General features: G+C 37.8%; 1 protein-coding gene and 2 long non-coding RNA genes across 3 annotated transcripts in view; 1 reads left to right on the top strand and 2 right to left on the bottom strand.

Annotated features, from left to right (window-relative positions):
- LOC116161626 (mucin-5AC-like) overlaps positions 1–3,759 on the top strand; it is a 4,384-nt gene extending 625 nt beyond the window's left edge. The window contains exons 2-5 of the mRNA XM_031475046.1: positions 127–232; positions 286–532; positions 586–816; positions 868–3,759. Of these exons, the coding sequence (XP_031330906.1) occupies positions 127–232; positions 286–532; positions 586–816; positions 868–3,557 (3,274 nt within the window). The 3' untranslated portion in view covers positions 3,558–3,759. The remainder of the gene's footprint in view (positions 1–126; positions 233–285; positions 533–585; positions 817–867) is intronic.
- Positions 3,760–9,809: 6,050 nt separating this feature from the next.
- On the bottom strand, positions 9,810–10,536 carry LOC116160012. The gene is made up of 3 exons (XR_004143113.1): positions 10,274–10,536; positions 9,997–10,081; positions 9,810–9,935 (listed from the first exon to the last, which is right to left on the bottom strand). It is a non-coding gene; the product is annotated as an uncharacterized LOC116160012 (long non-coding RNA).
- Positions 10,537–10,709: 173 nt separating this feature from the next.
- On the bottom strand, positions 10,710–11,593 carry LOC116160013. The gene is made up of 3 exons (XR_004143114.1): positions 11,447–11,593; positions 11,089–11,205; positions 10,710–10,876 (listed from the first exon to the last, which is right to left on the bottom strand). It is a non-coding gene; the product is annotated as an uncharacterized LOC116160013 (long non-coding RNA).
- Between the last annotated feature and the right edge of the window lie 3,846 nt (positions 11,594–15,439).

The following is a 15,439-nucleotide window of genomic DNA, read 5'->3' as shown; positions in this document are numbered from 1 at the left end:
TAAATCCTGTTAGTAATTAAAAGATACGGTAATCATCTCATCACTTTCTTGTCCTAGTTTCACATAACGCGGTAACACTGCCTTGCCATTCCAAATTATATAATGCTTAACATTGATTAATTAAAGGTATCAGCATACTAAACAAACAAATTTTCCGTTGACTTATTTTCACTTGTTTCCAGACACCTTTTTCTGCCTACTCGGAGTTACAATACATGCCAGTTCATTACAAGTAAGTCGTATGGTAGTAAGTGCCACTTGTCGCTAATTTTTTGTTTTATGTAGGATACGATATCTTTGTCTTCTGATGGGTGGAGACCGATTATAGGAAAAAGTCAACTTGAAATACAAGATGAAATAACGTTATATAAAAATCCTAGCCAGACAGATGAAAATAGTAAACCAGTGAAAGCGCAGACGCCACCGCCAACACTATCGTCAAAAGCATCAACGAAATCGTATCAAACAATTTCGGCTACACAAGCAGCAAGTGCTACGAGCAATACGATCAACATTGGTAACAAACAGCCAAGTATGTGTATGCAGTTTGGAGTTCTGTATTACTCTATCTCTTTAATATTGTAGCCGCAAAGTCACACCCAAAGCTGTACAAGCCGTACCATTTAGCTCATGGACATGGGCCCCACATACCACTGACGCCAATGGGCTACAAAGGTAGTCCGCACAGAATTCCTATTCCGAATAAGCATGCACCAATTATGATGGCTCGTCCCATTAGAGGCCCGCATCCAGGACCATCTGTTTCACACAGTATGAGACACGAAGTTATTATTCCCGCACCATCTGCTGCCATAGGTAAGTCTTCTTAAGAAATTTAAAATCTATTTGAGTTGAACGTGGTTTTAGGATCTTTCGCACTGTTCAATAACCATCCTCCTGGATTTTCCAAAAAACATTTTGCGAGTGTACACGGACTAAATGATCCTATATTTCAAAATCTTCCCGTTCAATCATACTTAATTCAGAATAGGAATCCCGTACAAATTGATGGAAGCAATGTATTTAATCACAATGACGAATATACTAGAAATTTAGTTCCGCCGCCATTTAAAGAAATTCACCACGCGAAAGAAAATCCCAATCATTCCAAACCCAAAGAGCATGAGGCATCTTCCACTATTAACAATCCAACACTGGTTATTGGAAAACATAAGGAGCCTCAAAGATTGCCAGATGCTGTTTTAGTACAATTGCCACCTTCGTTTGAAGCAGCGCAATTTGAAGTGCATTCCCAGAAACCCACTGAACAAAAGCCTGTGGAAATACAAGTCACCAAAGAAAGATTGAACGTATTTCACAATAGCATACCAAACAACTATAATCCGGACGGAGAGTATCAATCGCACATCTTCCCAAACATTAAACCTAATGATGATGTGAAGATATATTCATTTGATATAGACGAACCAACACACCAAGTAATAGATTTGCCCAGAAACCCGATCAAACAACAGGATCGTCACAAACAAGAACCCAAAAAAACAAGTGTTGCGCCACATTTCCCTACGTACGAAGTCACGGAAGAAAAACAATGGCAAGAATCTCCTCCGTCATATTTCTCCACAAGACCATCAGTAGTTAAATTTCAAGCCAGCGTTCAACCCGATCTTCCTCAACCTGAGCTCGTATTTTTACCGACACCGTACCATCCAGATAACTCCGTGCCGACGTCTCCTACGCAAAGCGAAATTTCCGAGATCTACAACCAATTAAATTTGAGAAACCGCCAACCTGAAATTTCCACGGAATTTCCGCATTTCTTCAGCATTAAAGAAGTTTCTACTCATTATCCCATATTAGGCAAACCTGAATCGCCGACTATCCTATCAATCTCGGCGGAAAATACCGAATTCTCCAACGACATTACGGGTTCGAGCGAAGAAAAGAATAAAATGTATCAACCGATCAACGAACCTGAACCGACGACACTTCCGCCACCGGTACGCAATTGGCAAGAACAACGGCCTCAACAGCGACGTCGGAGACCTTCTTCAAGACCTCGAACGACAACGGAAGAACCCACTACTGTCACCGAAGTGCGCAATATAATGAAAATTAAACATTCCGACGCAACACGCCATTCAGGTGAAGATTACCGACCGCAACGAAGACGTCGGCCCGCCAGAGTGAGGACCACCTCGACTACATCATCGGAAGAATCTCAAGAGCAAACGACAATATCAAATAAAAGACGAAACCGTGTGCGTCCCTCAAGTGGAGAAAGCGTGGAAGAAATGCCGTTAAATCACAAACTGACGGGTACCATATCATATTCGGTTATGCAACCTGTAGGTGAAACTTATATTAATAGTGAAATGAATCCACCAGTTGAAGACGTTCCTATAAGCTATGAGAACGAAGTTACAAAGGGTGACCACAAATTTGAAAACTTGCAGATTCAAACGCAACCTTATGATACGAAAGACGAAGAGGACAATTTAAATGACCCAGAAGTAGACACTGATATGACGACCACCACGCAATCGACGACACAAACTAAGAAAAGGACTCGCCACACAACAACTTCTCCAGTAACAGAGACGGCACCAATTACAGTTCCAGTTCGAAATCTTGAAGTGCTCACAGAGTTGAATCATTTTGAACCGTCCAGAGAGAGCATAACGATTCAAGAAATATACACTCAAGCAACCGAAGAACCGCATGAAGAAACAACATTATTGCCTACCACAACAACTACAGAAGCGCCCACATCTGTTAAATCACATCGAATACGCACCAGGCCTCTTTACGACACCAAAAATCGACCGCGATTCAGTGTTAAAGAATACAGACAGCGTTTGACTCAGTACACTTCAACATCTACAGAAACATCATTACGATCAACAACAGAAGCGCCCTTCAGATCGAGATACCCAAATCGTTCTAGGAAAACGACCACGGAGCGGAACGACAACGACCCAACCGAAAGAAGTAAATTCATTCCCAAAGATCCAAGACACGGCACTAGCACCACGACATACAGCGAAAGCACCTCCGAAAGAAAAGTAAACACGCGGTTGCGACCATTTGGTCGACAAAGAACAACCGAATCCACCACCACCACGACCGCATCACCACCCACACCAAGATCGGTAGTAAAACCAAACGTATTCTCCAATTTAAAACGACCACCGCCGGTTACACTAAGACAGAGGATCTATAACAAATACAACCGGACAAGTACGTCCACGGCGTCACCCGAAGAAGAAGAAGAAGGTCCAGTTAAAAAGACAGACACTGATACTGATACGACTCACTCATTCACTAACAAAGTATTGCAAGTGGATAGTTCAGAGGACGAAGAAGAGAATGCGAGCAACACCGAATTGATGAAGAACGATGTACTTTTGCAATCGCAGCGAGTATCCGACTTGACATCGTCCGCCCACAAGGAGTACGAAACACCTGGACTGTTTAAATCGGTATCGCCAAACACGAGAATAGTCCCAAGCTACTTCACCCTATCGACGGACGACCCTATTTTACCAATAGAGGCGTTCTTTACGAATTTGAAAGATAAGAAAAATGAATCTTGAATAATTGTAATATTGTGATATTTTTGTACTTAATCAAGTTTGTATAAAACCAGAGGGTTGTGTCTAATATTAAGACAACTGTATAAATGAATTATTTAAATCATAAATAGGTAGGTAATTTAGGTTAAAAGCTAAGAGTAGGTAGCGTGATAATGTTAAAATATTTATTTATTTGTAATTATATTATTATTTCTTAATTAAATTAATGTAAATATATACGAGAGAATTCGAAAGATAAATAAAAGATTTACAAAATTAGTGTCTTCTCAGTACACACGACGGTAACCCCCTCTGAAATCAAACGCTGCGCTGTTTATAAATGTTGAGTAGGTAAGGCATAATATGCTTCTCTGATTCTGCTCCAAAATTTCAAACGACTGAATATATAAATAAATACCATGACAATAAGCTATCCAGAACATGCAAGGGAGAGTGGCATATAGGTATGTACATTTTAGCCTAGGGGTGAAATATCTAGTGGGTGACTGTTAGCTGAGTTAGTATTCGTTCGTTTAGAGCCAAAAGTACATGAATTTTACAATCATAATTATATTGGAATGTTGGAAAGTATTTAGTGCTGTATATAAAGTTAAGCGATTATGAGGTTTATATTGGAACCGCAGAATTCTAATGCTAGGATATACAGTTTAAGTCTCTTATGAGTCTGAAAGCGACAATAACTTAGGGGTTGATCGTTATAGGGTTAAATTCAGGGTTAAAATGAAGCGACGATTTCTAAATTCTAAGTTCCGTAGAAATCACACATGTTCAGGAGCTCAAACCCGGCCGAAATCAAGCTGGCCCTGGTACCCACCCTTGTTAGTTTAACACCCGTTCGCGTTGCTAGAACAGACCTAGTTGTAGAGCGCGTCCAAAAAAAGCATGATCATTACCACGAACCATTACCCTATGATACGAGGGTTTTCACGAAAAAAGGTTGCAAGAATGTATTGCATACATATACATACAATTGCAATTTTAAGCTCGGTCCTACATTCATTGGAAACTTGGCACAAGTTTGGTAACAACTGCATCAAATGACATTTTTGTGACATTGCCTTTTGGTTTTTACTACACACTGTAACGAGGGCCCTTTAGAGTTGTTGATTTTTTTTCGAATTTTCATTAGGGTAGCTTAGTTTTAGAAGTTAAGTATTAGGAAATATACATGGTGTTCCCATAAGGGAATTGTTATTGATTTCAACACTTTAAAAGTCAATAGGTTCTAAATGAAATGAGCGATCTATAGTTTTATGAGTCGCTGCGGATCCGTGCGGATCATGCGACCTGTTAATGGATTAGGAAAGTTACTCGTGACAGTCTGTTGGTCGTTAGCTAGCGATAATCCGTGCTCAAAACCGTAAGCCTCAAGACAAGATCATGCGACCTTATGGGAATTGGCAGTTTTAAAAATGGTCTTTGGTTTGCGCGTTGGGTAAAACTAATCAGCTTAGCTAATGGATAAAGATGGCCGCGTTAACTAATTAGCGCCATTTTGTCGGTGGTTCTATCAAATTAAAAAAAGTAGCGATGCGCCCGGGTTGCCGCCGGGAAGAAAAACTAAAGGGATATTCTGCGTTTAGCTATAGAGTTTTCCACGTTTATAGGCTCGCGAGAGTTTGAAAAAAGAGTAAGTTTGTAAGCGCGAATAGTGTGCCCGCGAAAATATAACGGTTGGTTAGATTCCAGGTTAATTCTGGGTCGAAGTAAAAATGCTTGTCCATTTTAAGAACGGTAAAATGAAACATCCGCTGAAAACACTTTGGTGTGCAATTAATACGACTTTTTTTAGATGTCGTATAAATAAGGTAATCAATTGTAATTATTATACAGGGTGTCAATTTTACAACTTGCAGTCGGCCATATTTTCCAAACTAAAGAAAATATTGAAAATCGTGCAAAACCGTTTCAGGGGTATCGAAGGGGAACAAAAATGACGTTATGAGTGACAACCACCCACCCCCATTAACCCCCCATCCCCCCCTCTTCAAAAATCCCAAATGGCAACCCCATACTTGTGACACATCGTTGGAAAGCTACTGAAAAATGCTTTCCAGTGGTACCAATAAATTCAATATTCATTAAGGCAATTTAACAAAAATTTAATAATTAACAAAAAAAAATAAAAATTAAGCCATGCCTATGTTCAAGATTTGGTCGCTAAATTCGAAGAAACGGGATCTGTTTATCAATAAAAAAAGAAAGCAACCAAGATTGGTTAATGAGCAGCTCAGGTTGAAGTTCTTGGCCAATTTGCCATAAATCCCTCAATGCCGAATTTAGTTTTTTTTGTTAATTGTTAAATTTTTGTTAAATTGTCTTAATGAATATTGACTTTATGGTACACTGGGGGCCTGGGGGGTTAGGGGGTGGGGTGGGGAGTTGTCACTCATAACGTCATTCTGGTTCCCCCTCGATACCCCCGAAACGGTTTTGCGCGATTTTCAATATCTTCTTTAGTTTGGAAAATATGGTCAACTGCAAGTTTTAAAATTGACACCCCGTATGCGTATAAACTTGGTTAGAAGGTTAAAAAGTTTTTCACTTTGTGTTCAGTAATCAGTACCGAAAATCTGAGTCAATAATCTAAAATATCCTGTCGTAACTCAACAAACCGAACGCACAAAGAAAAACAAAAACTAACTGATGCAGCAGACGACACTGACTTCGTTTGGATTTCACATGTAGAATTGATATGACATTTGATAGTGGAAAGACTCCCTTTAACTGGGGCGGGGAAAGATTCACATTAGCGATAAACGATCGATAAAAACAACACTTCGACTAACTCTTTCGTAAACTTCATTTCTTTAATCCTATTTAGACATTCAGTTTTATCACAATGACTAAAATCTCTTTATACACTCTCTAACTTTCTTCCACAAAACTTTACAATAAAAAAAGACTGACCAAAATTCGACAGTTAACGTCCACTAGCAAACAAGCAACGATTTGCGTCTTCCTCTGCTATTGAAAGCAATTTTCCTTCTTATCAAATTATTGCGTCGTAAAAACTGACACCTTTCTACTTCGGCGATAACGCGTGCTTATCTTTAAATTAATTAGCCCACACAGCCATAACGGAATTTTTTATCGCAACGACCGGAGTTAGCACTTTTACAAAAAAATAAACTAAAGCTTTTAACAGGTAAATTCTTTAAAATTAAATAAACAAAATACAAGCGATTATTTAAACAATTCTGAAACAAAATAATTGAAATTCACACCTATACAGGCTGACCCATCGTTATTATATAGGTGCTGAAGCGAAACAAAACGTCCGCATGACGTAGTTTTTAACACAACAATTTATTCGATATCAAGATGGTTGAAGGCGGGAAGAGATCATCTTTGAATTTTTAGGTAAAAAGCACCATTTTTGTTGACTAGGGAAATTGGTTCAAAGAATATTCGAGCTAGCTGTGGATACATTTTGTGGAAAAAATCTAACATTACCTTCAACAAAAATTTAAATAAAACCAGCAGGGATTGTACCCACTGTGAAATGTAACCCCTGTTACAACACACAGCTAGGGGAATCTTATCCGTGGACCCAAAGAATGATCTGTTTAGAATCGAGGGATAATGCAACTCTAACTGCAATAGTTTATTTATACAGGGATAAAGTTCTGGGGCGATCAATTATCTGAGTTATCTTTTTGCAAATTCGGTATTTGTATAAGTATAGAACAAAGAATGTATTGTCTATATATAATATCCATTTTAACGAATCAGATTCGATTGAAAGTTATTTACTAAAGACGGAAACAGACGATTTCTAAAAAAATAAATGTCTCGGGTATTATAAAAAAGATGAAAAAAACTTAGATAGATAGCCAATTCAAGATAGCATATCAACTTTATTCCATTAAATGGACGCTATATTATATTTTGTACGACTGTGTTGAATTTTATTCAGTGGTTGAATTCACACAAAAACAACGCAAAATCGATTTGAATATTGAATTTTGTGCACGATATGCGAAAAGTAACAACTCTATAAGGCTATAGTTTATTTATTTATTATATAACGAGCATTGAAAGCGATACATTTCACGCAAGTGTGAAAAATTGCTTTCAAGAGAGCTGTACACTAGTTTTACTACCACTTTGTTTGTTGCGATTATTAAATGTATATGGGCTCTAACTAAAAAGTGAAAACTTACCCCTTAACCCAGACGAACAGCTTAGGAAGCGCTCCACACGACGATGTTACCATTTCAATAACTGAAAAGATCAAGTAATATGTATTACTAGGAGGTTTTATTGCTACATGTGAAAATTCATGATCTCGTGTAAAACGACATCAGAAATTAATTTGAGCGCATTATTTTAAATATTAGAAGTTGGTTAAATCTTTCATAGTATCCTAATGAAAAGTTTCAATGAAAGGCTTATGTAATTTCTAACGACCACACATATCCTTCTTGGCCCCTTATAAAGGTCGGTTATAATTTCTCATATGTCACGAACGGAGTGTCACAGAAGGGTACTCTCAAAGGGCGACCGGAGTGTATGGCCTTGATCTTTTTTGCACTATATACAAGGTGAGTTTTTTTAAAGTGTTACAAGAAAAATGCTTCTAAATATTCGTATGAAATTTTGGTACTTACTTAATAAGGATATGGGGGGCCAAAATTTTAACATGTATTTTACATTTTTTCTTTTCTGAATTTTTAGAGGTGAGTGGAGGGGGGGGGGTGATTTTGATATTTTAAATGAATTGAAGCTCTTTTGTTTCAAAATTTCAATTACGTAAAAAACTAGGTATGTGTTAGTATGTTGTTAATTTGACAACTATGTTAAAATTTGCCTCCCCCCCCCCCACATCGTTATTAAGTTACCAAAATTTCATAAAAATATTAAAAACCGTTTTCAAGGTATCGCCTTGTAACCTTTTAAAAAACTGACTTTGTTGAGTAGATTTTGAAAGTGTGTCAGGTGGCCTTTAAACATTTATGTGTGAAGACCTTCCCATTAGTCTGTCACATCTAACTAAGAATTTGCCTTAAGTAGTCATCAGGGTGAATGCTGAATGATGTGCAAACGCATAAGAAGCAGTTAAATAAAGTGACGTGCTACTTACGTCTTTCATTACAACAGTCCCCATATGATCAACAGCATCGATGGTTGCCTGGATCCGATCCACCATCACCAGTAGAAGTAGTAAACCACAATTGCCACTGCGAACAACGAATAGGATTAGTAAAAAACCAAGCAATGTAAAAAATTTAGGCTTACTTTGGAAAAGAAATCTCCGCTCTTCGTGTAATGATAATGAAGTGTAACAGTCCTTGAAGTTATTTTTGGCTTAGAAGTCGAAGGAGCGACTCCAATAATTTTTCATAGCTAGTTACTGCATAATAGTTGCAGGCATGTCTATAAATCTAAGGTAACACTGATTAATATGAAGCAAAAAAGCATGGTTGATGCTGCAAAAGACACCATGATGTGAAGTGTCACATCTGTCAATCTCACGTCATGAAGATCGTAGACTGAGGTACGACCATATACAACATTACGATACAAAGGTCAGTTGAAATGGTTGTTTATCTTCCTGGGCTGATAAGTGATAAGCACAAAAAAGTAGGCACATAAGTAATTATAATGCTTGAAGGCAGCTCACGTTCTCAATCTTTTTAAAGAAATGGAGGTGGGGCGTTGGACATCCGCAGATGACTCAAGTGGTCCCACTGAACCCCCGAAGATTCACTTACCGTGTGATCGTACTAAAGACGCATAGCATTCCTCCAAGCCAGTCAGTTAAATTACGAAGCAATATGTTGGGTGACAGATAAAATCTGGGAACCAATCTCTTTTCAGATGACTCTAGTCTCACCCATACCGTTTGATACGGAGCTAAGTGATTTTCGAGAAGGATTAGACATTCCTCTCTCTGTCAAGACTGTACTCCCTAAACTTCATCTGGTATTAAAATTAAGGTGTAAACCTTAGAGGATTGCTAAAATATCTTCCAGTACAATAATTATAAAGACAAGGAGACCTTTCTGATTTTCATCACTATCACTACATCACGATCGCGGGTTTTTCCCCGGCACGTTTCTGCGCATTTTTACGGAAAGATGGCTCGAGTGGATCCAACAATGACTTTGAATGTAAACGTGTTTCTAAGATTAGAGAAAGTAACGTCTAGTAATGTGGTACATTCTCGAATTTCAAAGTTATAATATAAAAAGTTGAGATTATTATGTGGGACTTTTTCTCAGTATGACAGTATGTAAATGCAACTAAGTACCGATTAGTTAATAACTTTTTCTATGTCATCTGACGTGCATTTTAGAAATGCAATAGGCCTTATACCCGCGCATGTAAATAGAAAGATCCTACCTTGATTTGATAAGGCTGCCCTTCTGGAATCTGAAACGAAAAATATATAGGTAAGTATATTGGATTAACATTAATCAAAATATTTAATTACCACTTGCCCTTTTATTAATTCGCTCTCGCCTGGGAAGAACAGCTAACCAGCTCGAAGCACGACGCCATTTTCTACACTACCATAACTGAAAAGTTAAATACTCGTATTATATATCACAAGGAGGATCTAATATGCGATAATGCGTGATTTATGTAATAGGATATTATCAGTTGCTTTTTTCTACATTTATTTAAGAAATCGGAAGGGGTTAGTCTGACATAGCAATAAGGGTGATTGATTGGCTACGTTAGAAGAAGACATGTGACATACTACTCACCTCTTTCATTTGAATAGTTTCCGGGAGATCAACAGGATCGATGATTGGCTGGATACGATCTAATTCCCTTACAGCAGCTCTTGAGTCCCGGTCCACGATAGACAAGATGACACTGCGAACTACGGATGGATTAGTATGTTACCAGGCAATGTAGGAATTGAATCTCACTCACCTATAGAAACCAAAAAACTGATCTTCGTGTAATAATCAAGGAAATGGAACAGTCCTCACACTCAGCTTGGGAACGGAAGATGGTTCACAATAAGTCTTTATAGTCTGACTCGCAAAAAAACCAATTACCTACTTCATGAGTATGGCCATGAATTCGTGGTCATACTCATTAATATGAAGTAGGTAGTTGATGCTGCGAACGAGACCATACCAAGTCATCGCTGCCAACATTTCGTCATCAAGTTGTTAAACTGAGAAGACGCTCACAACTCACAGATTATTATGACACGAAGGTTAGCTAAATTTGTTGATGATCTTTTTAATCACTGTTTCACTGTTCACTTCCCCCACTGCTAAATACACAAAAAAATGGCAATACCCCATGCATAGAAAAGGAAAAATCCTACCTTTATAAGGCTGCCCTTCTCGAATCTGAAACAAAGAATAAATTTACGTTCAAACCTTGTAGCAAACTACATTTAGTTTAAATTTCTGTAGAGCTATGGCTTTATCTGAATTGCTCTATGAAAACCGCGAAGTTTAAGAATTCTGAACAAAGAAAACGAGTATACAGGGCTCGTGATTTTAATAAAAAAAATAGCTTCTATAGCTACATATGCTCCAATTAAAAATCGAACACTCACCCTTTAGCCTTATTCATTTAGTCTCTCCTGGGAAGAACCATAACCTCGGCGGAGAGGAGGACACTGCACAACCGTACTGCACCCAGAAGTCAGTAGACATATGCTCCATTGCCATAACTGAAATGTAAAATACTACCTATATACCACAAAGGGCAAAATTCTTTCCAAAAAAGTTACACTTATTTTCAATTAGTGGAAAAGTTGATAATGAATTTAATGGTGGGGTTCTAGTGAGAAGAAACTATCGAGTAACGGCAAATTTAAAGTAGGACTTTAGTTGAGTTGGTTTTACACATCGTATTTATTAACGATGAGGACCACACTATAATATGATCGAGATTAATAATATCGTACTCACCTCACTCGCTTGAGCGGTGTGCATGTGATTCTGCAACTGGGTCATGGATGGACGTGGAGCGGGCCTAGTCCATCACAAGAGTAGACGAAGTCCAGCAATGATCCTGCGAACAATTGAGAAAAAAATTGTAAGTGCGTGCAAGAGATTTGCGGAGTATTCGTTTATTAAAAATTACCAAAGCAGAGACTTTGGAGGAAATAGTTCATAATAAACGAATACGCTTATAGTGTTCAATCTCACTTACCTTAAAGTTAAGGTGCTACTAAGTGAGATGTAACCACCCTCGAAATCTTTCGGCTATCAAACACAAGCGCCTACTTCACAAACCTATTGTGGCTATGAATTCATAGTCACACTGATTAAGGCTGAAATCAAGCTCTCGCCACTAACACGATAGATTGCAAAGATGGCTATAACTCACTTAGTACCACCATACGAAGATCACCTAGTTTATTTACCTTTTAGTCACTGTACACTATTCACTCCCCCCTGCAGCTAATTACACAAAATATATATTATAACATATACCCACATGCAAAAAGAAAAACTCCTACCTTTATAAGGCTGCCCTTCTGGAATCTGGAATAAAAGGAAAAATTTAGGTGCTAAAGATGAAAATATTTATGGAAAACATTTCTGCATAAGACTTGTGCACAAGTTATACTTGTAAAACAAGATTTGTGTGCTAATTGAATAATAAACGAATATTCCTATTTTCTTAGGAGATTTGCTATTTTTATTTTTTGAAGTAGCTCTCGGTACCTTAATGCGATTCTAACTGTGATTATTCAGTTTATTATTTTATGGTACAAATTAAAATGTAAAACAAACTTACCCTTTAGCCTTATTAACTCGAACTCTCCTCGGAAGAACCATTCTCCACCGGACGGATGACATGAAGCACAACGACACTCGTTACACTCGCGCACCTTTATCTTCATTACCAATGACTGAAAGTAAAATATTACCTTACAAACCGCTGGAATCAATTCGTGTTTTTGTGTAAAAAATACTGTTAAATAATTGATTTACACCGCTCACAGCGAACAATTGAAGGAAAAAACATCAAACGCGTAAACGTCTTGCGTTTCCCATGATGAAATTGGTCTAAAGTCAAAATTTAAAAAAAAAGCTCTACAAATAAGAAAGTTGTCGCAACGCGCTTTTTGCTTGGTTTCTTTAAGGTAACCTATAAATGACGTGGGAGAAAACGTCAAACAGATAAGCAAGTTCTGTTTGGGATGTGTACACTCGACTTTCACCATAGGAGTTCTACTTACTTGGGCCAAAAGGGTCGAATATCAATGTTCACTAAAATTTTCACTCCCTACTAAATTAGGTATCGAAAAAAACGGTAAATTAGTGTTGATTTTAACCAAACTCCCAAGTTTTTTCATCTCATCCCTTTAGTCGGGGTAACTTAAGAAATGTAAATGCCAAGATAGGCCGTGTGATGTATGATCTAAAACCTCATTTTATTGTCTAATCAGATATATTTTTATTTCCAACGCTATCAAAAAATGGATGTACAGTGTGTTATTTTTCTTGAGACTGCAGTGATAAGAGACTTACGGTTTTCGCGAAAAAAGAAAAAACATTGTCCATTTTAGATATTTCTACGTACAATCCAGTGGAGAAGTAAAAAAAAAGGTTAGACCATCCTTTCTGAGACTTGACCCAAAGTTGGAATGTCAATTTTGTTGTACCTATTCTTTTTCCTGTTTCCTGGGGGATTTCTTTATTAATCTTTAAGAGCTGCAAATTTCAGAGACGCCCTGTTACTCTTTCGCAGTTGAGAAATGTGAGAACGACGATATATTAACTAAATTATGAGTAATTAAGCAATGACTTAAGGCCGAAACCCATTGGCAACACGCCACGCCACGCTACGCCACGCCACGCCATGTGACGAAAATGTATGCGTATATTCATCCATTTATTTACATGTACCGCGTACACACTTGACACACGCTATGCCACGCCACGCCACGCCACGCCACCTCACGTGTGACGATTCAAAACCCTCAGATGTGACCGACGCGTGTTGGTACGTGTGAATGTTCCCCGGTCGCCTCTCCACTCCCGCGGCAATCTGTTTCGGTATTCCGCGGGAATGTTGCCGATAGATGGCGAACAGAACAAGTAGAAAATCACCTAAAATGCTTTATTAAGCATGCAATTGTCTTTAACGAATGAGTAGAACGTTTTTAAATATGGTAATCAAAAAAGGAAAGTTAGGTTTAGGTATTAGAGGATTTAATACACACAAATCCATAACAAAATAACTGATAAATCGAAATTCAAAGTTAAACGACAAATGATTTTTATTTGTCCAAAAAGCGGGGATCGTTATTTTAATATACCCTCACAATAAAAACAATAATAGGGTAAACAGACGTTCTTTTGTAGAAATACATTTCCTAAATGTTGTATTTCACTTTTTAATCCTATCTTTCACAAGATTATGTAGATAATGAAATTGCTCTTTGTCCATACGGAAATATATGGTATCGACTACGATCTGCCTCCAGCTCTCTCATTAAAACATGAAAAGCAGCATATTTTTCCCGGTTTTGGTTTATTTTGTGCACCCAGAATCTTCTTTTTTTTCTGATTCAAAACGATGGCAGCAGCAGCACATTCTTCTAAAGAACTCTCACTAGACGAACTGCTTGCGCTAGTGTAGTCCATCGCACTCAAAGTTACTACCGTATTCTGTGGTTACTACTGCCAATTTTTTAAATAAAATGACAAGCGTGTCATCACGTGGCGTGTTACAAATATGTACACAAACTATCCCACGTGAACCTATGCCACATGGCGTGGCGTGGCGTAGCGTGGCGTGGCGTGTTGCCAATGGGTTTCGGCCTTTACAAGTCATACATCTGCCGGTTTTAGAATTTTTGGATTATGAATGGATTGGCTTAAAATTTTGACAGGAAGTTGGAAGTAGCTCAAAGATCGAAATCTACTTATGCCAATACACACTTTCACCTAATCTCGGGAGTAATAACAACGGGAATCGACACATGTAAAGGACCGAGACAGGGATGCCTGCTTAGCCCAACCTTATTTAATTCCTATATAAGAGATATGGAAAAAATACGCCAACAATACAGTAGTTGATTGTTAATTACTATTGTATCTTTAGTTAACATTTTATTTGGTTTAAGGTGATCTTTTTAAATCCTTAGAAACTTTATATCGATGAGATGGTTTTGTAGAAAGTCAACAATCAAAAGCATAAAAAAATTAAAGGATTCAAAAGTTCTGAAATTTGAACATAATACCATGATGATATCTGAGAAATTAAAAATCAGTTCCGGCCGGAAAGGGATTCCATGAGTCGCGATTGATAATTATTTGATTAAATTGAGAAATATAATGAGTTAATCTCTTTAATGATAAGGTTTCTGAAACTAGAATTTTACCTTCATTTGACATAAGCCAGGACATAAGCTTTTCACAACTTCAAACCCTGAGAATGTGGTCTGCAAAGTAATGAGAGCTTTAAATTTTAAATTTTTTTGTAAATTGGAAGTTCAAGATATTTAGGGTTTGTTGGAGATCAGTGAAACGTGGTTTTAGTTTGAATTTCATTATCAAAAAAGGTAGACGTATTGAGGACATCCTTGGACTTTCCTCATGAACTACATGGAAATCAAAGAATTTTCCTAGGCATTCTGTTTTGTAACCCCGAGCGGTACAAAATTCAAATTACGCATATGAAATTTCGTGCGATATCAAGACTGCGTCGACTGCATTTGATTTCGGCACGTTATGCAAGTTATTGTGGAGTGATTTTGGGGTGATTTTTGCAAAAATGTAGATGTAGTGTGGGGGTGGGCATCCCTCAGTTTCCAGCCTGTACAGGGTGTTTTTTGGGAGCTTTAGTACTTAGTAGTTTTGTACGTGGAGTTACTCTGAAGCCGGAATCGATGTAAAATATTTTCAAAATAGTGGCACTTCCGGAAATGCCACCACAAGTAGCTA

The sequence above is a fragment of the Photinus pyralis genome, unplaced genomic scaffold (assembly GCF_008802855.1).
Source record: "Photinus pyralis isolate 1611_PpyrPB1 unplaced genomic scaffold, Ppyr1.3 Ppyr1.4_LG1, whole genome shotgun sequence".
NCBI classification, from domain to species: Eukaryota; Metazoa; Arthropoda; class Insecta; order Coleoptera; family Lampyridae; genus Photinus; species Photinus pyralis.
Note: the sequence above shows the minus strand (reverse complement) of the source record. Positions and strands in the feature narration are given on the sequence as shown.